Below are 21,357 nucleotides of genomic sequence, written 5' to 3'. Positions count from 1 at the left end.
GCCTGCGCTGGGAAATGTGTCATGAGGTCACATGTGCCAAGTGGGGGCTGGTGGCCCGGTCTCCTCATCAGATGGAGGGATTGGGTTCTCTAGGTCCCTTGCCTGATGCTGTCCTCGCTGAGCTGATAAACAACCCTCCGCAAATATTTGCTGAGTGAACAGATGAGTCGGGGCAGGGCAGTACTGGTCAGTTGCTTGCTTTGGAAATTGGGGAGGCAGTTTAATTGTTGGACTCATGATGGAGCACCTTGGTGATTTCAAGTGAGATCACTGGGGAGAGAATATGGTTTGGAGTTCTTTCCTCTTGGTTTGTTTGAGATGGTTTGGGAAATTGTGGTTTTTTGGTTTGGGAAATTGTTTTTGAACTGGCACAATTACCCTTACTCACTGGAACCAAGTACTTCTAAATCTTGCGTATGAGCAGTTCGGAGCTTTATTAAAACCCTGCTAGACTTGAATGGCGAGAGTGACTCTGAGAGCGCATTTCCCAGGGCCAGGCTGTCGTGTGGGAAGTGGGCCGGCCTTTCCAGGCATGTTCCCGAGCAGACGCTAGTCATGCGCTGCCAGGGGATCCGTGTGGGTCCACAGCAATTGAAAGATGAGCACACCTGCGGGACTCGCCCCCCAGCCGGGCCCACTTGGCAGCCCGGACCCACTGCGCTCCGCCCCCATCAGTACTTCGTGCAGCGGTCCCCTTCCGCCTCTTCACCTTGTCCTGCTCGCTTAGCTGCCTTGAGAATTTGGGTGCGTGAGTGGGTGACTTCAGGTGTGCTCTGGGGTCTGGACGAAGGCAGCAGGTGACAAGCTCTTGTGCATCCTCTGGGCACCTTGGCCCAGCCTTGACTGGGCTTGGTCACAGCAAACATACTTGGCGGGGGTGGGGAAGGGGGTTCCTCAGGGGAGAAGACCCGGGCTTCAGATGGTGCCGTGGCAGCCGAGGCTGCTTGGCCTGTTCCCTTTCGCCAGCCGTCACATGGACTTCATAGGTGTGCGGTGCTGGCTGGCAGCCTGGTTTGCCTACATCGTCCAAGTTCACCCTCTAGCTGTGCCTTGTTTACCGTGGACGTTCGTGGTGTTTCTCAGGGCATATGTCTGTGTGCGTGATGGCCATCTGTCCCTGTAGGTGTGCTATTGACTGGAAGAAAGGGAAAAATGTTACAGTCAAAACAATCAAGAAGAAGCAGAAACATAAGGGCCGAGGCACAGTGAGAACAATTACCAAACAAGTTCCCAACGACTCGTTTTTCAACTTTTTCAGCCCGCTGAAAGGTGAGTAGGTTGTGTCGTGGACGTTGATTATGTACTACGCAAAGTCGCTTTGTTACCCTGAGTCCGGTCTGGGGTCCTCTGGCGAGAGTGGCCAGTAAGGACACGGTTGCTGTGCCAGGAGCCGTGGTGCTGGTGCTCACGGGGTGCGGGGTTGGTAGGGGTAGTGGGTCCTCCTTGTGGCAGGAAGGGAAGGCTTGGCGGGCTCTCTGAGCTCCACGCTGAGAAAGCTGGAGTGATGCCAGGAGTGACCCCAGCCGGCACTTCCGCACCTCACTGCTGGGGCCTGCTGACATCCCTCGGGCCGCCCGTCCTGCTGCAGGCCCCCTCTGTGGCTGGTTGTACTCCGGTTCACCTGCGCAGCTTGGGGAGCATCCCCTACCCTCTCTTTCTCATAAATTCAGCTTTGTTTTGTTTTTCTCCGTGGCTTGGTAGAACTCAAGGGGCTTGGGAGTTGATAATAGCGTGACAACACAAGTAATTGGATTTCCAGTTTTAAAAGACTTAGCTTGGAAAGTTTGAATTTTTTTTTTTCCACCTTAAGTCATAAAATAAAGATGGAAAGTTTGACCTCGTGGAGGGTGAGCAACAGGTTTTGAGAGTAAATACTGGCAAGTCTTTTTTTTTTTTTTTCTTTTAAAGATCTTATTTATTTGAGAGTGAACGAGAAGGGGGGGGAGAGGTAGAGGCAGAGGGAGAAGCAGACTCCCCGCTGAGCAAGGAGCCCGATGTGGGACTTGATCCCAGGACCCTGGGGTCATGACCTGAGCTGAAGGCAGACGCTCAACTGACTGAGCCACCCAGGCGTCCCAAATAGTGGCAAGTCTTAAAATTTTCTAAACCTGAGAGAATGCGGAGGCCAGGCCGGTTGTCAGTGTTCGGATAGTCAGGATAAAACATTTTATTTTCCACGAACACAAACAGATTGAAATCTAGAACTGCCCGTCCATGCCACAGGTAATTGGTGGGTGTGTGAGCTGTTCGCCCTCGGCCACAGGGTGGCTCCACTCTCAAGTGTGAGCCTTGGACCAGGACTTTGTCTCTGAGCCGAGGGCCCTCGCTTCGCAAGCTCTGCCCTTCGGCCCCATACCTTTCTGTGATTTGTCTTTGAGCCTAGAGGATGCAGATGTGTATTGGTCTGGGGTAACAATAGCCATGATGTGGTTGTTCAGTTTCCTTGTTTTAGAGAATTCCCTTCGGCGGTCACTTGCATGAATTCACTGTGAAGCAGAGGGGCTTTGGTTCCTAAATGCAGTGGCTTTGTTGGAAGGTTTCTTAAGATTGGATTTTAAGTAATTTAATAAAATCAAAATGAAATTAAGTGGACTCAGAATTTGGGGGGGGGTAACGTTTGGGGCTCTAAAACTGTTCTGTGATGGTTGTCCAGCTCTAAAAATGACCTCTGGGTCATTGAATTATACACTTCAGTTCTCTGGTAGATGAATTGCATGTAAACGTAGCTCTTTTAAAGTAATCACACATAATATCAAGTGATGAGTTCTGTAAACAAATAGAAAGTGACCATGGGGCGGTGATGGGGCAGGCAAGGAAAAAATGTCGAAATTGAGGTAATATGTTTTGAAATGAAGGAAACATAAGCTGGCTGGTCCGGTGCCCTCCTTGTCCTTCAGTCTACAAAACATGTCCCAAAGTCAGATGAGCAAAGTCCCTGGCCAAAGTCCCCAGACCCAAATCTTAGCCCATGGTGGGTGCTCACGTGCCAAGACTCGGGGACAGTGCCATAGGGGTGGTGTTGACACGCGGGTGCCCAGCCCATGGGGAACTGCAAGCTGGGAGAGGCCCCGAGAGGCAGGATGCGGCCAGCGCCATAGGCGTCCAGCTCCTGGCAAGACCGGGCCTTGAACAAGCATCTCTAAAGTCTGGGGTTTGAGTCACGTGATCATTGGAGTGTCACTGGGCTTTGTTGAGTGGTTGTAAGTCCCCATCTTTCCTGTCACCTTGGTTCTGGGTCAGGCTCCAGTGCAGCAGCAATCTCGGTAGCTGTGTGCGCGCGCACGTGTGTGTCCCACATGCACACGTGTGTGGAGCTGCCCCTCGGCGAGCCGTGCGGTGCTCTGTGGTGGGCAGCGACCAGCAGCACCCTCCTGCCCACAGGGAGTCTTTCCATTTCGTGGGAAGGACGCTTCAGCACTGTGTCCTCGCCTTCCTCCTCTGCACGTGGACACAGCCGCTGTTGCCCCGCTGAGGTGCAGTGCTTCAGACACGAGGCTTGGCGATTGTCCTTTTCCCTGCAGAGTCGTGCAGGGTTGCAGGCGCTGGTTCACTCTCTGGAAGGCGTAAATGCACCGCGTGGCCGCAGTCTGGGGCCCCTTGATAGGCTTTTCCACGTGTTAACACTAAACTAGGAAGAGCTTCTCCCCAGTTGACGTTCCCAAGCAGGTCAGGCAGGGGCGGGCGGCCAGGGCACCGCTTTAGACACAGGGCTCCAGATGTGCCCTGTTCCACCCTCCCTGTCCTCGGAGCCGCCCGCGTGCGCTTGCAAAGGCTTTGGTTGTCAGCATAACATGCCTATGTTTTGTCTTTTTCCCTAGCGTCTGGGGATGGAGAGTCACTGGTAAGCTCTGTGTTGTCATTGGGTCCCTCGTGCTGTCACATTCTGTATCTTCAGAGTAGTGGCCTACCTTCTTTTCAGTCCCTCCCTCCTCCCTGAGGCCCGGGGTGCACTGTGTTCACGACACTGCGGGGTGGGGCCAGAGCACCCCGCCATCCCCAGCAGTGCTGGGTCCCCCAGAGCGAGGGGCACGGTGCGGGTGGGGGGCGTAGCGCTCACCCGTATACGTGAGTTAACGTTGAGGTTTTCCCTTTTCAGGATGAAGACTCGGAATTCACATTAGCCTCTGACTTTGAAATCGGACACTTCTTTCGTGAGCGGATAGTCCCGCGGGCCGTGCTCTACTTCACAGGGGAGGCCATAGAGGATGACGACAACGTATGTGGACGGGAGCCCTTGGGGGCCTGCCTCTGGCGGTGTGGGGTGCCCTGAGCAGCAGCCTGGGGGACGCTTAGTGTCGGGGGTGGGGGCCGAGCAGGGCTCTGGGTGCTCTTGGAGCAGCAGAGTGCCGGCCCCGTCCACGGACAGCATCCTTGAAAGGCCCCAGGTGCTCACCCTGTCCTGCTTAAGGTCTGTAAGCTTTGGGTGACTTGGAAACGTGAGGAAAAACATCTCCTTTTCAGAGGTCTGATCACAGCAAGAGGTTATGTACAGAGCTGACTCCTCTTAGCCTGTGGTGTGCCGGTGCCAAAGACTTGATACCCATGGTGCACAGAGGGGTGGCCAGGCTGCGCAGGCCCCTTTTTCTCTCTCCCCCACCTCCCTCCCTGCTTGAGCGCAGCCTCCCTAGCTGTCCTTTGACGGTCACCCGAGGTAGTTCTCCATCATAACCCAGGCTCGGCTCACTGTCTTCTTGATTTGTGGGAATAAAGTTTGGTTTTATAGTGTGCAGTTAGTAGTATGTTTCAGATACTTATTCCCTTGCTTTTAGAGCTCTTAGGTTTCCTGGGTGGTTCTAGGTTTCCTTTCTAAGCGGTCTGTTGAGGTTTCAGATGGGCAGCAGGAGCCGGGCAGGTTTGAGCTGCTTAGCGGCCAGAGCAGTGAATGCCTGCTTCTCATGTTTTCTGTGCTGATGGTCCCAGCCCGGGGGCATGGCCTGTCCAGTGTGTGTGAGCTGTGTAGTCTGAGACTCGTTCGCTTCGGAAAGGCTGTTCGTCCATCCCTGGGCCAGGAGGGGGTTGTGGGCAGGAGAACATGCAGCACACACATCGGCGTAGTGTTGGCTCGTCCGCGCTCTCAGGTGATTGCTAAGGCTTAAGTCGGCACGGCAGACTGTACACCAGCACGGTCTGTGGTGGCGGAGCTGTCTTCGGCCTGCTCTGTCCAGTGTGGTGGGACTGGCCCCACGTGACGTTCGAAGATGTAGAATGAATCTGTTGACAGCTGTGGAACTGCGTGGTTCCACTTTATTTAATGTAGCCCCAAAGATCTAGTGACTACACACACTGGAAAGCGCATCTCTAGACCAGCGGTCTTCCCCCCACACTTTTTTGATCATACGCCCATCCGTTTTAAAACGTGACTGTGCGGTTTATATATATTTATTTACTTAAGATATAGGCAGAGTGAGTGGATAGTACTGGTGAGCGGTGCAGTGCTCTGCCTGTCCTCTGTGTGTCCTCTGTCTATATGTGTCCACGCCCAACACCTCCGATGCAGGTGCTGCTGCCCAGCAGTGTCGTTGAGGGGTTACGAGGGGGCATCCCACTTAGGCCTGCTGAGACCAGGGTCTTGACTTCACCACTCACGGCTGTAGTGACTCTGATGGCTTGTCGGGCTCTTCGGAGAACACCTGTCGGCACCATTACTTAGTGCACGTTGGCATAGAGGTAAATTTGCAGGGGTCTGATGCGTTGGAAACCTGCACAAGCACTACACGTCGTTGTAGAAGGAAATGGAGCTGGGGGTGCTGGTTCTGTCTTCCATATTCTCTCGGCTCGGCTTGCATGTCCCACGGGCTCTGTACGCCGACTTAGCGACCCCTGCTGTACATCAGTGTGAGATGTGTTTGCCACAGGACCCTCCAGGTCCAGAGTGAAATGATCTGAGAACCTCAGAAAATCCGCGCTTGAGCCTGGTTGAGGCTAGTTCAGTCTGAGCGAAAATGTGATTGGCTGCAAGACAGGGTTTGCCTAGGTCTTTCCCTGTCAGGGGCTGGAAAGGGCACTACTGGGGCATGCTTGGACCCCTGACGGCCCAGCTGGTGCAAGAGGGTGCGCATGCCGGGCCTGGGGCCTGAGCTGGGCCCCACCAGCCCTCAGGCCCGTACAAGTTTTGTGCGAGCTGTCGCTAAGGAATATACGTGTGGGCTCCAATAAGAAAAATGTTCTTAAGAAAAGCGTGGTAAATCTTTAGGTCTCTTGTGTCATGCAGGTGATAGTGATAAGGTTTGTTTTGTTTTGTTTTGTGTTTGGTCTTGATCTGAGTCTGATAGGTGGAGTTTGAGGGAGAGTCTGACCTGTGATGTCTTTGGACCTTGAAGAAATTCATTCAAGACCAACTGACCATAATGTTGGGGTTTTCTTCTATACACTTAAACGCCAAGGTTTTATCACATTTCTAATGTGTAAATATTTACCCTTGTACGAGTTAAAAAAATACCGTTGAAATTCATGTATCTGCATAGTGAAATCATGCTCCTGGTTTATTTAGATCAGCCACTTTCCCAGGTGATCCCAGTACGTTCTCATGCTGACCATCTCCTTTCTGCACCCTTCCCCATCCTCAGGCCTTGTTTTGTGTGGTTTGCAGGTACCCGGCGTCCTATCGACACAGCGGGGCTCTCGAACAGGCGGCCCTGCAGCGCTGGCCCCAGCCTGGCCCACAGTGTTGGGGTCGAGGAGCCCAGTGGCCGACTGTGGCCACCCCCCCCCACCCCCCGCCCCCAGACGGGCCTGGAGCGGGTGCTGCCCTCTGCCCAGAGGCCAGGCTGCAATTCCGCGGCCCCCAGGCCTGCCCGGCGTAGGGCGGTTGACAGGGACCGTGCCTGGGTCAGGCTGCCCTCCTGCTTTCGAGACCTAAATCTTGTTTCCTTTTTCCTTTTTCAGTTTGAAGAGGGTGAGGAAGGAGAGGAGGAGGTAAGACACGGCAGACGTGGAGAGTCCTTCCCCTGAGGCCCCGCTAGGCTGCCTCTGCTAGAGCGGCCGGCCGCCCGTCATGCCCGGTTTGGGTGGAGCTGCCTCAGGGCCTCCACGCGGTTGAGACTGGGGGGGGCGGGGGGTACTGCAGGTGCTGCCCCTGCGGCCCGTTGCTGACCCCGCGGTCGGCCTGTGAAAACCGGCTGAGGGAACGTCGGTTGAACAGACAGCTCGCGTTTTCGGCGTCGCGTTCATGTCCGTTACCGCTGAGAGCAAAGAGGAGCCCACAGACCCGTTGCCCAGGAGGGGCCCGCTCACGTGCGGACGGCGATCGCTGCTTTCCCGCCGGAGCCCGGGCCGGCTCCGCAGGGGCTTCCGTCGTGTGTTGAGCTCGCTCTCACCCTTTCGCAGGAGTTGGAAGGCGACGAGGAGGGGGAGGACGAGGACGACGCCGACGTTAACCCTAAGGTCAGTCTTGGGGGGCCCCCCCCGGGAGTGCCGTGCCCCCGCCACAGGCTGCGTCCCCCCCGCCTGGCCGCGCCTGTCCCGCTCTCGTCCGAGCACGGGGAACGGGCCGGGGACGGGCTCGAGCCACCCCTCCGTAGGACCCAGGGCCCAGCGTGCGGCCGGCGGAGGCTTGCCCGGCTCGCTCGTGAGCGCGTCCAGGAGAGCGGCTTTCTCTCCACACCTTCAGTCCTTTCGGGGGAAGGGCTGGATGACGGCACGAAGGAGCTGTGTCTTCTGTTTATTTTTGGAAAAGGTATAAAGAAGTAAATTTGGGGGGTTATTTTTTTAATGAACAGAGTAATAAAACTGTAGACATAGTTTTACAATTGCCTTTGGGCTGAGAATATTCGGAAGCTACGTCTAATATCTCCAGTCGTTGAAAGTGAACTAGGAAGCTTTAAGGAAACAAAAACTGAGGAGAATGGGCAACCCCATTAATTTTACCTGAAGGCCTGAATGTTTACTGATGGCAGATCAGCTTAAATGAAGGCACTTTGTCACCTGACACATCCCTTAAATCCAGAGCTGCTTTAATGCAGTCCTCGGGCTGTAGGAGGCCGCCCTCTTGTTTGCGAGCGTGACGTCTGTAGCTCACTGCGTCGTCGTGGGCTGTCAGAGCACTGAGCTCCCCTGCCGTGTGTGACCTGGATCCCAGTTTAACTAGACAAGTGTGTGTTTGTCTGCCCTCCGTTTTTGCCCCAAGTGGAATGTGCACTAAATGTGAGTGTAATAACCCAGCCCTGTTTTTGTTTGTTTTTTAACACCGAATGTTTCTGTAAATGCATGCTTTATTTATAGTTCAGCTCCCTCTAGAGAAGAATGGGAGGTGGGTTTCAAACTTAAAACGTACCATATAAATACTCCTCGGGACTAAGCTCACAGAAGGGCTCACCTCTGCACAGTCAGCCTGTCCAGCATGGGGGGCCTGTGGGGCAGGCATCCCTGTGCTCGGCTCCGTGACACGTGGTCCCTGGCTCAGGTGGCTCGCCCTGGGCAGTTGGGGGCTGCCGACAGGCACACTCATGGTTTGGATTCCAGAGCAGACCGAGGGCGGTTCGCGGTGGGAGCTATTCACAGTTTGGGTCCTAGAGCAGACTTGAGGGCGGTTCGCGGTGGGAGCTCCGTCACTCCGTCCCTTGTCGCTGCCTTCTGTTGTTTGTCCTTTTCTGTTTCCTGACACATCTGTTTTCTGGAAGCGCGTTCTCTCACAAGTCGTCCGGCACCGTAGAGGGTTGTCCGGACCGGCGCTCCCTGGGTCTTCGTGTGTGCTGTCGGTGGGGGGAGGTGGGGCTGATAGACGGGTCGCTGGTGGGAGGCGCGAGGACCGCCAGCCCTGCGCAGCCAGAAGGGCCCGAGTCTCATCCTTCAGGGGGATTGGTCATGTCAGAGTCTGCGCACAAGGAGGCAAACGAGGGAGGAGGGATTTTTTGGTATTAAACGTATAGATGTGGTGGGTTGGGGTTGCTCATCTCAAGCTCGAGAATTTGTAGCCCTTTTTGTCATGAGAAAGTGGCTGTTTCTGCCTGTATAATTTTGTGCATTTTGTTTTCTTTCATGCTGACACTTCCTTTCAATTTTTTCCCCATTTAGGTGTAATTTTTGTCTGTTATTCATGCATTTTTAGGTAAGGTGGAATTCCATTCATTCCTAATCCAATCTTCTGATCTGTGATTTATAACAGTGCCTTACTGTGACTTGGTGGACAGAGGGGAGGCTGCTGGGCAGGCACACACTGCGTGTGCTAGACTGAACACGTGGCTTTCGGAAGAATAGTAGTTTCATGCAGGTGTCCGTTGTGTGTACTTCTAAAACTGAGCATCAGAAACTACATTTTAGGCTCCTGCTTCCTGAGCCTAGTGTTTGTTGCTGACCGAGTCAAAGGCGTGACTGGTGTGGCATTTTTACTGGGGACGGGCCTGCCCTCCAGGAAGAGCACAGGGTGCGAGGGGCCTGGGAGGTGGGCACTGTGTGGTCTTCATGAAGACCGTGTTGTGGGGGCCGTGCTGGGATCAGCTGCACCCTGTGCGGTTGAAGCAGCCGCTCTGCCGTTTCTTGATGTGTCTCTGTCGATTGTTTCTACTTTTTAAATTCAGGTGTGGTGCAGACCGGTAGGTCATAAAGCCCTACCTGAACTTTGAATGTGCTGGAGTTAGTGTCCCAAAAGCTGCGGTGTCTCTGTGGTGTGGTCCTGTGCGTCGTTGGGGTGCTCTGACCAGGTGGGGATAGAGCTGGGTGCTGCCCACCCGTCACCCCTTCCCCCCCGCCCCAAGGCGTGGGCCATTGCAACTCTGTTCCAGCAATCAGCTCCCTCCCTTGTGGGTCGCTGTCCTCCTGGGGGCCAGGGGGCAGTGGTGAGAAGATGCCACGGGAGGCAGGTGCTGTGATGTTCATCCCCGGGAAATGGCAGGGGGTTCCGGGGGCCGTGCTGAGCAGCCTCAGCCGGTGCGTAGAGCAGGGCCCGTGAGAACTGGAGCCTGAGCTTACCGCCGCGGCCGGCATGCTGGTGCTGATGGTCGTGCAGGCTGCAGGCGTTGGAGAGTCTCCACATGGCCTTCCTGTCTGGCTCTTGAGGGCTCGCTCTCATAGAGAACTACGTGGTAGTACGGCTGCCTCCTGGCAAGGCAGCATCGTAACCAGGGGAGACGAACAGACACCGTGGATCCTGTGTTTAAGGAGTCGGGGCTGATCGTTGACGTGCAAGCACAACCGTGTGTTCGATTACTCTTGATTCCCGCTGCCCCACTTGTCTGAAGAATGTTCCCCGCAAGCCCCACTCTCCCACCCTGCTAGTCACGGGGAAGCATCCCTAACCTGTTCAGCCTGTGTTTCTAGGACAGGGGGACCCTCCTGTGGCATAGCCACCGTGAGCAACATGGCGCTGTAGCCCCTCAGTAGTGTCATCAGATCCTTGTCAGGGGCCCAGCCGCTCCAGTGCAGGGGTTCCCTCCGCGGTCACGCAGGCCCTTTGTCCCCGGCTGTGTGCCCCTGGGAAGCTGTGGTGGCCAGCTGTGTGCTTGGTGGCTTGTTTTCCCCCCTTCTTGGGCAGTTGTCCTCTGTTAAAACTTGGCTTTTAAATGGCTCCATGACAGGCAGGATTTGGGCTGTTAGTTTGTGCCTTGGAAACACCCCACTCCTCTCCCGTGATAGTCAGGGGTATTGAGTGACCAAGCTGCCATCAGACTTGGTGGCCTGAGACCAAGGATGCCGGGGCATAGTTGTAGTCCTGTTTTGGCCTGTGTCACAGGCTGAAAACCAGTGGTGTCTTGTTGATAAATTTCACGTCAGAAGCTTCGGGGTTCTGTGTTGACTTTACAGCCTAGGACTTGTGTCCATGTGGATGCTCTCCCCAGAGGTGGGGCCGCTTGCCTCCCTGCCTGCCTGGGGAGCTCTCAGGCCCCGTTGCCTCCAGCAGGCTCTATCCCGCAGGCTACTGAACGTACTTTAAACAAATGGGTAATATGTTCTCCTGGTTAAAAATAAGCATATGAAATGATTCAGACAGCGTATTGTAAATCGTGTCACGCCCGATTTTGCGAAACGCTGTATGTGTGTAACTCATCCGCATACGGAAGGGTGTAGCAGGAGGAGTCCCGTCCTGTGCCACCTGCCCCGTTCCCACCACGTCACCCTACAGGACTTCCTTAGCTCCAGCTTCTCTAACCCACTTCCTTTTTGCAAATACAGTTGTGGAAACACAACGCATTTCTCCCCTCACCCTCAAAAAGCTGCCTGCTCCCCTCCGTCCCCCTGCTGCCATGGCCACACGGCTGGGGCCTCCTCCCTTCCCCAGCCACTCCCAACAGCCAGTAGTGGCTCCTTGCCTTGGCCACCAGCCTGAGCTGCCTCCAGATCCACAGTTTGATCTTGATCTTTTCCTGCCTGGATTTATCATCAGACGTGTTTTGTTTGGGGGCCTGGGTTCTTTAGCAGTATTTTAGATGAGCACGTGACACCAAGGCCAGGACCCTCTCCCAGAGTGGTCTGCTCCTGGGCAGAGACCTGGGGGCTCCCGGCCGCGTCCCTGTGCTCTTTCCATGAGACTTTCAAATGAAGAGCTGAGACCAGGGTCCAAGATCATGGTTTTGTTTTTATGCGTCCTTAACACATAATTTTTTTCATACCTTAAATGTGATTTCCCAGAGAATGGAGTCCCAGCCTCAACCATAGAAAGTATTGTGTTACGTCATCCCCGATGTTCGAGGTTTTTTTTTTTTTTGGCTCTGTAGGCTTGCCCAGATTGTATGAGAGTAATTTGTAATCTTGGCAGCCAAGAATCAGAGGCCACTGATTAGTAGACGTATTTGCCGGGAAAGATTCGTGGTCTGGTAGTGTCTGTCTCTCAGGCTGTTGCTGGCCTCCACACAGAATGCGTGGGGCTGCCGGATGTGCTTTAAATTGTGTGAGCTGTGTTCGATTGAACTGAAGTGAATGTGCGCCTCTGTTGGGGGGCGTGGTCTCTCCCTGCTACCTCTCCGGAAGGATAGACTGCCCGCTTCGGGAGGGGCTTGGGGAGGCCCGGGGCTGTGTGTGGAGCTGTTGGTGTGGCCTCCCCCCGCCCCCCCCCCCCCCCCCGGCTGTGGGCTGCTGGTGCATCCCGCAAGCAGAGAGCACTCTGGAGGCCTGTCCCAGGGCCGGCGGGGCTACTCGGCCGCCTCTGGCCCACCCTGCAGTGCCGCCTCTTCATTTCAGGTGCTGAGCCTGCCTTAGGGGTGGCAGGGCACAGAAAGGGGAGCGGCTGCTGTGTCACGTGGGCAGGGTTGGGGGGTTGCCCGAGGCTCTGGAGGCTGCAGTGCGGCTTTGGAGCACAGGCTCCCGACACAGATGAGTCTGTGACCCTGAGGCGCTCCTGCTTCCCGGTGCCTGGCCTGTGACTTACACTCCTGGGCATGTCTTGGAACAAGAAAGGCAGCCCTACTGAGACTTTGTTTCTGGGAAGCTGAGTGATTTCTTGTTACTCTTGTAAAAGTACGTTTGCAGTAACCATTTTTTCAGTAAGAAGGAAGGCAGTAAATTGAGTCTAGGTTTGCATTGTTGGTTGGAGGTACCGGCTTGATGACGTTGGTTCCCTACAAGTCCTGTCTTCTCTCGTTGACAGAAGGAGCCCAGCCAGCCGTCTGAGTGCAAACAGCAGTGAGGAGCGAGCACCCCGCAGGTGTGGCGTCGGGACACGTGGCGGCCGCGCCACCGTATGGGCAGTGCTTCCTTCTAACTTGTTCTCGAGTGCATGATTTTGACTTTAACTTTTCCTTTATCCTAATTATTTTGCTTAACCTGTACAGTGGCAACTTAAATGCATTTCAGAAATAGGAGGTTTGATTCCAGCACCCTCTACGGCCTTGGGTGCGGCTCAGTGGACTTTCCCAGGCCCGGCCTTCAGGAGGGCCCCATAGACCCCAGGGGGAGGGGGCGGCAGAAGGTCAGTCAATGCCAAGGGCAGATGTCTTGGGATGTGGTTCCGGGGCACGTAGAACCAGTCACATCGCTCCGCAGTCGGACTGGACGCTGCCTTCACTTGAAGAAACCCACGCGCTTTGTGTCTCCCATCACGTGGTCTCCTGTGCTCTAACGGTCTCAGAAGAGCTGTGTAGAGTAGGGTCCTGTTCTCTTTAGAGCGTTCTTTCTCTGGTTCTGTCTTCCTCAGGGTGGGGTAGGGGTTGTGGTGCACCCCAACCCTGAGGCGTGAGTGTTTGTGGTTCATCTTCGTATTTATTTATTCTTCCCTGCTAGTGAGGGCTTGGGACGCATGCTGTCACTTGTCCTTACACTTTCTGAAACCATGTGTGTGACCTGGTGACTTGCCAGGCAGGAGTGGCGGTGGCTCCCAAGGGAGTGAGGCCTGTGGAGAAGGAACCTCGCTCCATCCTGCCCACGGCTGAGGGCAGGAGCTCGTTTTCACGACATACAGACCACCCGGCTTTGGGGGTGGGGTGCGGGGTTGTGGGCCGAGTGCCGGGGTTTGCCAGGCTTCTGTGGTGAGGGGCCAGGACTGGGAAGCACTGCTCTCCTTCTAGTGTGGACACGTCGAGTCTTGCTTTCTCAGTACCCCCCGCTTCTTGGCCCCGTGCTCATCTTGTCTTAAAAGCCCTGGGTTCAGAGCGACCTGTTCTTGGCTGGCGTGTGGGGTTTCCGAGTGTGTGACCACAGTCTCTGGCAGCCGGGGATGCTGTGTCCACACTGTGTCCAGGCCTGTAGAGTGCTCAGCCTTACTTATAACACATTTGTAACTGAATACAGTGTTTTCAATTTGTACAGAATAGTTAGAATATTCTATTAAAGTTGTGAAACATGAACCCAGCTCTGTGCACAGTCTCTCTGTGGGAGGACCTGGTGGGAGGATCGGGTGGGGGCATTGGCACCTGCCCCCACCCGGCAGCTCTGGGCTGTGGTTGCGCGTCCTCTTGAACTGTACATGTAGAGTCCTGTGGATGGGCAGACCCGGGCTTCAGGCCTCTGCTTTTCCGTGTCAGCCGGTTCTTAGGAGGCGGCTACGTTTAGTTTGCCCGTTAGGCCTGCAGACCCACTTCACTGTCAGGGTGGGCTTGGGGCCCCCCGGGTTGGGCCCTTTGCTACCTCAGGAAAGTGTCTGCTCTCCCCCAGGAGTGCGCCATTTCTCAAAAGTTTGTGGGGCTGTACCTCCCAGATCCAGAAGGTTCCAGGAGGGAAAATTGCTGCATAAAGGCCACTTTTCTGGTGGAACCTCCATTCCTTGCTAAGAGGGGAGCGCCCTCCCCCCCCCGCCCCCGAGACACCTGTTGCACAAGCCCTGTGCACGGTACCTGGCTGGGGGTGGGGGGGCGGTACAGGCACCAGGAGGAGGCAAGCGCACAGCTGCTCCTCCCGCGGCCCAGCTGCCGGTGCCCAGCTCGCCAGGTGCCTGTCTGGGGGGCCTGGTTCTCCCTGGGAGTAGCCACGAGAAGGAGCAGGAAGTGCTGCACAAGGTTTAGGAATAGCCCTGCTTCCAGCGTGCCCCAGCCAACTAGAACCAGAATGTTCTCGGTTCTTGAAGTACCTGTGGGTAAACCCCCCCGTGGGCCTGGCCCCCCACCCCCCACCCGAGAAGCCTGTGGGTGCCAGGCCTGCCTTGTTCCTGCTGACACAGATCGAGAACCCCATCCCCGGAGGGCAGTCTGCAGAGATGACGGTGCGCGCTGGGAGCATCTCTCGAGGATGGGCCCCCGGACCTCCAGGGCAGCTGCTCGTCCCTGTGGACCCAGACTGGTCAGGGGCTCCCCAAGTTCTCCACATGTCCTGTTTCCCTGGAGCGTCCAGAATGAAGCTGTTTATAAACCGTGGCTCACGAGTAACTACAGGATGAGCAGTGATTGCACAAAATGATGTGCTTGGATACTTTGCAGGAAGTTTGTGGGGACGGTTTCAACTCTGGGAGGACCCATCCTGCCGGCCCAGGGGTCACTCCGAACATGATCTTTCCTCTCCCGCTGGCTCCTCACCCTCAGTGGGTGACTGCCCCCACGTTCACCGTGAAGCACCAGCAACCGCTCAGCCTGGAGGCTGCTGGACCTCGCTGAAGAAACGGGCACGTGAGAAGAGCCCCCCCTGATGGGCACAGCGCCGGGTGATGGGAGCCAAGGAGACGGGCCGGGGGGCAAACCCTGTTAGAGCTTTCTCTGGCCGGCAGTTGCTAGGGCTTCACCAGAAGTCGGCGCGCATTACCTGGGCCGGGAGTCCACGCCGTGCGTGTGTGTGGAGCACGTGGCCAGTGTGTGCTGTGGCGATTTGGGATGACAGGGTAGGGGGAGCCCATCCCTTCCCTCGGAGACCAGCCGAGTCAGTGCCCACCTGCCCATGGCGGACGTGGGGCGGCCAAGGACGGGTGTCCGTGTGCCTGTGGGGCATACCCCTGAGAGTGTGGTGCTTAGGAGCAGGTCACGGCCAGCCGCGTGTGGGTACGCACTTGCGCACTCACATACACAGCGCTACCTTCGGAGTCTGCGCTGACTGGGAAGCTGGAGAGAGCGGCTGGGCACCTGGGGTCAGTGGGAGGGAAAATTGGGCATTCCGCCTGTTGGCGGTCACATGCATGGTGGAGGCGGCCCCAGGCGTGTTTTCTTGTCAGGCCAGCACAGACGGACGGCGGGAGGGGTGTCTGGGTTGTGGCTGTCTCTGGAGGCCCTGGGTTTTATTTCCCTGCAGGATTCTAAGAAGAATCCTGTGAGCAGGCCACACCCACCCACCCCCCACCTCCTGGGTGGGCTCCGTCACAGGGCTGGGTACCTGTGGCCTCTGGGGCCTCAGCCTGGTGCTTGGTGGTTCCAAGTGTATTTGGATAGCAAGACTCCAGCTCGAAGCCCTGAGAAGCTGTGCCTTCCCCACCGTCCCCTGTGGCACTGCCTCCTGGCCTGTCCACGAAGCTGTCCTCAACCTCAGCCCTGGGCAGTCACAGGACAGGGAAGGCAGGCCCTGCACTGGCCAAGGAGCCTGGCACCCGTTCTCCATCTGGGTCTCTGCTGGCACCTGAGGTTCGTTCAGGCCTTGCTGCGTGCACCGGAAAGGCATAGAGCCACCAGGGGCAGCAGGGAAGGTGGCACTTGCAGCAGCTCTGGGTGGTTGCTGGCTCTGCACGGGCCAGGCCTCTGTCCCCACTGACCCCCTGAATTGCCTGGAGCCAGGCCTACCGGCCCCCCTCACCTTTGGGTCCCCCTTCTGGGCCGGGCCGTCACGATGCTTCTTTCAGAGAGTTCCGGTGAGCATCCAGGGCCACCTCCTATCCCCCATGGCTTCTGCGGCCCGCACCCTCCCTTCCTCCTTGGACTGACCGTCCTACTCAAGACTGCTCGCTCAAACTTGGGCGGAATCAGGTGGCTGCCTCTGGTCTGCCCACCTCTGCACCCTGACTTCTGGGGGCAGCTCGGCCCTGTCCCGGCAGAGTGCACGCCCACCGTGGAATGGTCCCAGCCTTCACGGGGTGGAGCCAGACACTTAAGATGTGTTGTTGTGGCTTCCAGAGGCTGCACCGCAGAGGGGACTGCTGGGGGCAGCGGGAGATAGTGCGTTCTGGGGGTCAGTCCACCTAAAATTCTGGTTTTCCCTTGGGTAAGTTAGGAACTGTAGCCACCCAGGGCCAGGTCCACAGCTGTGGCGGGCGGCTCAGTGTGTCCACATGCCCCCTCATCTGCAGCACCTGCCCCACCGTGGCGACCAGTCTGCTCTCATGGGGCCAGGGCCAAGCAGAGCCCTGACCCACGGGCCAGCGGTCCCACTCCCTGTAGGTACCAGGCTGAGTCAGCCCGGTGCCTTGTGTTCCCAGAGGGCACCTGGGCCTGGGCAGGCTACGCCAGGCGTTGCCCCAGCAGGAGGACCAGGCCAGGCTGGGGGGTGAAGCCCAGACCTCACCCAGCCTGTCCTGGTGATAGTGCTGGCCTCTGGCCCGCCCTCTGCTCAAACGGGTCTTCCCTGGCTCCTTCGCCCCCGAGTGCCCGTGGGTGACAACACGAGGTGGGCTGTGGAGGAGGCCCAGGGCTGGCCATGGGAGACATGCCCTCTGACCTGGCCTTCAACACCCTGAGAGGGGCTCCGCCGGAGAGCACTCCCCCCGTGTGGGCCACCCTCGGCTCCCTGCCAGCCGACCCAGCCTTCAGCCGCACCTGAACTTCGGTCGCTGCCTTCACGTTCTCGAAAGCAGAAGGACTTCCCATCTTCCTTCCTCTAGAGGCACAGCCACGTCAGGGGGTGGGGGAGCCTGAGGGACCCCAGACCCAGTCAGTGGGCCTCCCACCCACCAGGAGATGCTGACAGGCAGGAGCCCCCAGTGGCAGGACCCCTCGTCAGCTGACCCTGGCTGAGCTTTCGGTTCTTCTGACTTTAGTGTGATCGACCAGGCGCTTTATCTGCCTGGGACCCTTGTCACAGCCCCTGAGGCTCAGAGGCCGCAGTGGCCAGCGGAGGCTGCACTCCCGGCAGGCTCTGACCCTGGCCGCCAGGAGGGTGAGGGCCAGACACCTCCTTGAGGCTGAGTCACCTTGGTGCACCTGGGCGGAGCCCCTGTCCACCCCCACGATGTCCCTATGGTGCCATTTGAGGGGGCCAGCCTGGCCCAGCTGACTCAGCTCAGTGAGGGTGGCGGCCGGATGTTACTTTCCCTGACAGCCCAGCAGGCCTGCCTCACCCTGCTGGGCTTCTTACAGGCCCTGGAGACATGGGGCGGACATGTCTCCCCCCCCCCCCCCCCCCCCCCCGCCCCCGGCCGGCCGACATCCTCCATGGGCTCCTCCTTCCCCCACCCACCCCCCGGGCCAGGGGCTTCCAGAAGCCTGAGGAATATCAATCAAGTCTAAAGCTACCTGGGTCACAGCTTCTGCTTCGGAACACGGGGAGAACCCCCCTTCCCAAAGCATTCATCCAGGGCAGGGCCACCCACTCGGGTCCTCCCCGTTGCCTGCCAGCGTGGAGGCAGCCTGGGGTGGACTGTGCACTCTGTGGGTACAGGGAGGGCCCTGGGTCCCAAGCTGCCCCCATTTCTGGCAGGGGCCGGAAGATCCCAGCAGAGCTGTCGTCCCGGAGGGGAGAGCCGAGCAGAGGAGGCCCAGCCCTGGGAGGAGGACAGGGAGGAGCCGAAACAGGTCCAGAAGGTGCGGGGCTGGGGTTCATCAGGCTTCTGGCCTTCAGACCCGGGAGGGCATAGATGTGTGTTGCTCCAAGCCATCCAGTGTGTGGTCCTCTGTCGTGGCAGCCCCAGGACACTCACGGAGGTAGCTGCCGGCATCCAGGCAAGATGCTCAGAGTTGGGGGCGGCAGAGCGGGTTGGGGGGGGATGGACGGGGCCTGGAGAAGGAAGCAGCAGAGGGGGTGCTGTCAGGAGGGGGGCACTGAAGGGCACTGTTTTGAGCATGAGAAACTTGGGGTGGTTTGTGGGGGGCCGCTTATGAGTGTGGGGCCAGGTGATGGTGGGGGCCACTTCTAGAGAGCCCGGAGACTGCAGGGCTCACAGCCTTCCCACCCGGAAGAGAGGCACCTCTGTCTCCCGCGGTTCCTCGACCACTCAGCCTCCAAGTCCACCTGTGCTGGGCAGCATTTCTGTCTGATTTCCAGACCCTTGTCCTTGCCTGGGGAAGGCCCGGTGGTGTGGAGAACTCCTATACATCCTTGCAAACCCAGCTCAAAAGTCACCAGTGGTCTCCGGGAAGCCTTGACCTCACCAGCCAAAGCCAGCTCATGCCCCCACTCTGCTGGGCCACCTCTGCCACCAGACAGTGTGCCAGGCCGATGGGGGGGTGCCGGCAGCAGACCGCCGGGGGCTGGCGGCCGTGTTAAGAGCCCGGGGAGGTTGTAACAGAGGAACAAACTGGGGTTCTGAAGACCAGAAGTACAAACCCAGGTCCCCTTGGCCCCTGCCTCCGTGGGCGCGTGGCCCCTCCTCCCTCTCAGAAGGACACTGGCCACATTCAGGGCCCACCCGGGGATAACCCGGGATGACCTCCCAAGGTCCTTAATGGCATCTTTTGTCACATTAGGTAATACTTTTACCACATGAAGTTGCAGTCACAGGTTCCATGGAGACAACACCCCAGGTTTTGGCCACCGGATTGGAGGAAAGTGGCATAAACGTAGGGCACCTGGCACGTTCAGGTGGGAGTGCGAGCTGGCCAGCAGGCGGTCTGGTCCGCGGTCACGTTCCACACAGCAACTCCATGTCTCAAAAGTCTGTCCCGGTGACCTTGTGCACGCGAGCGCGGAGTCCGGAAACGTTCGAGCAGCATCCTTACCGCTTCTGAGAATCACAAAACACGGCACAGCCTGAGCACCACGAGGGTGGGGAGATCGGGGGGGGGCTGCCCAGGACGCGGGTGGAACAGAACAGTACACGTGCCGTGTCTCACTTCTCGGAAACACACCAGCTTCTACTGGACGCGTGTAAATACATTTCTTACATTGTAGCAAAAGACACATCAGTGTACCGCCTTCACCGTCTCTAAGCCCACAGCTCAGGGGCACCACGCACGTTCGCACCATCGTGCAGCCGTGCTCACCGCCTGCGTCTGGATCGTCTCATCCTCCCGGACTCCCAGTGAGACGCCGACCCCTCCCTCCCCCGCGCCCACCGTCCACTGTCCCCCCGAGGCCCCGACCCCCTCCCTCCCCCGCGCCCACCGTCCACTGTCCCCCCGAGGCCCCGACCCCCTCCCTCCCCCGCGCCCACCGTCCACTGTCCCCCCGAGGCCCCGACCCCCTCCCTCCCCCGCGCCCACCGTCCACTGTCCCCCCGAGGCCCCGACCCCCTCCCTCCCCCGCGCCCACCGTCCACTGTCCCCCCGAGGCCCCGACCCCCATCCCTCCCCCTGCGCCCACCGTCCACTGTCCCCCCGAGGCCCCGACCCCCATCCCTCCCCCGGCGCCCACCGTCCACTCTCTGTCCCCGCGTCACCGACCCCCATCCCTTCCCCAGCGCCCACCGTCCACTCTCCGTCCCCCCGAGTCACCGACCCCCATCCCTCCCCCGGCGCCCACCGTCCACTCTCTGTTCCCTGTGAATCTGGAGACTCTAAGGACCTCATGTGGGGGCAATCCTGCAGTATTTGTCCCTCTGCGTCTGGCCTGTCTCACTCAGCGTCACGTCCCCCAGGTCCACCCACACTGTGGCAGGTGTCAGCGTGTCCCTCCGTGTTCAGGCTGAGTGACGGTCCGGTGTGTGGACGGACCACGTCTTGTGTATCCATTCACTTGTCACTGGACACAGGTTGCTTCCCATTTGGGGACCAGTCTGTCTGCCTGGGGGCAGGAGCAGGTGTTCCCTCAGGCAGGCTCCGCATGAATCCCGATTGGGACCCTTGGATAAATAATAGCAAACAGTCCACCGTTGGGGGGCGGGATGGGCAGGAGCCAGATGTCCCATCCGTCCTGTGATGACACAGCCCAGGGGGCCGCAGGGCTGACCACCATCCAGAGGGCGGAGGCCACAGCTTGTCCACCTCTGCCCTCCCTCCCTCCCTCCTTCCCTGTATTTCGGGCATTCCTTCTTTCAAGTTTCCAGAGAGGTCCTGTGTCCCCATGAACCAGGCCCTGGGCAGTCTCCCCCTCCCCTCTCCCAACCTGGCCCTGGCCCCCCACCCCAGGCCCCTCCCTGATTTTCTGGTTTTACTGACGAGCAAGCAGAGCCTCCAGTAACTTCAGTTGCTCTGAGCAGAGTCACGTCTTTTGGATGGTGAGGTTGATGCTTTTTAGGCCCACATTTCCCAAAACCTTTCCTGAGCACCTGGGCAGGGCCCTGGGGGCCGCAAAGACGGAGACACAAACTGCATTCCAGGAGCTGCTAGTGACCTCTAAGCAAGGTACTGAGGGATGAATAGGAGCTTGCCCGGGGCCCAGGAGGAGGGTGTTCTGGGTAGTGTCCGTGTTTCTCACTGGATGCTCAGTGTCTTGTGAGGCAGGCCCTACCTGTCCGACTCCAGCCGAGGGGCTCAGAGAACCAGAGAGAGGGACAGAGACACAGCTCTGCGGGGCCCGAGCCAGCCTGACAGTGAAAGCCTGGACGACACCAGCCTCCTGCCCTTGGGCCTCTCACTTTTCCCAGGCTCCCACTGGGAGGAGAGAGAGCAAGGAGAGGCCTGAGTCACAGGCGGCAGCCAATGGGCTGTGTCATACTCAGGTCAGGTGGCATCAGGCCGCCTCCCAGGTGCGTGGACCTCTCCCGCCCTCCTGAGGTTAACACCTGAGCCACCTCCGGGACCCCGAGGTCCAGCAGTTACGCAGTTGGTGGGAGCAGGCCTCAAGGCGTGTGCTGACAATCCGAGGGGACTTCCTGGAGGAGGCCAGGGGAGAGGGTCTCCCACGCAGGGGAAGCAGGGAGCCCCACCCCGGGGCTGTTCCTGAGCACCACCTCCCACAGGAAGAGGGTGGTATCGAGCCCGGGGCACCTGGCCCGCCCTGACGCACGGCTTCCTCACAGGCCGCCGTTCCCAGGCTGGTTGGGCAAGAGCC

The 21,357-nt window shown here is 58.1% G+C and overlaps 1 protein-coding gene across 5 annotated transcripts in view; it reads left to right on the top strand.

Moving 5' to 3' along the window:
• NAP1L4 (nucleosome assembly protein 1 like 4) overlaps positions 1–13,712 on the top strand; it is a 44,881-nt gene extending 31,169 nt beyond the window's left edge. For 4 of the 5 annotated variants that reach the window (XM_028118224.2, XM_028118225.2, XM_028118226.2 and 1 more), the window contains 6 exons: positions 1,124–1,269; positions 3,819–3,841; positions 4,097–4,216; positions 6,886–6,915; positions 7,327–7,383; positions 12,518–13,712. In XM_028118224.2, coding sequence (XP_027974025.1) covers positions 1,124–1,269; positions 3,819–3,841; positions 4,097–4,216; positions 6,886–6,915; positions 7,327–7,383; positions 12,518–12,556 — 415 coding nt within the window. In that variant the 3' untranslated portion in view covers positions 12,557–13,712. Of the gene's footprint in view, positions 1–1,123; positions 1,270–3,818; positions 3,842–4,096; positions 4,217–6,885; positions 6,916–7,326; positions 7,384–9,012; positions 9,047–12,517 lie in introns of all 5 variants that reach the window. The other variant, XM_028118228.2, reaches the window with a different exon arrangement.
• Positions 13,713–21,357: the final 7,645 nt, after the last annotated feature.

The sequence above is a fragment of the Eumetopias jubatus genome, unplaced genomic scaffold (genome assembly GCF_037043125.1).
Source record: "Eumetopias jubatus isolate StellerSeaLion01/CBP00866 unplaced genomic scaffold, mEumJub1_p1.0 scaffold_13, whole genome shotgun sequence".
In the NCBI taxonomy this organism is placed as follows: domain Eukaryota; kingdom Metazoa; phylum Chordata; class Mammalia; order Carnivora; family Otariidae; genus Eumetopias; species Eumetopias jubatus.
This window is presented reverse-complemented; position numbering and strand designations above follow the sequence as displayed.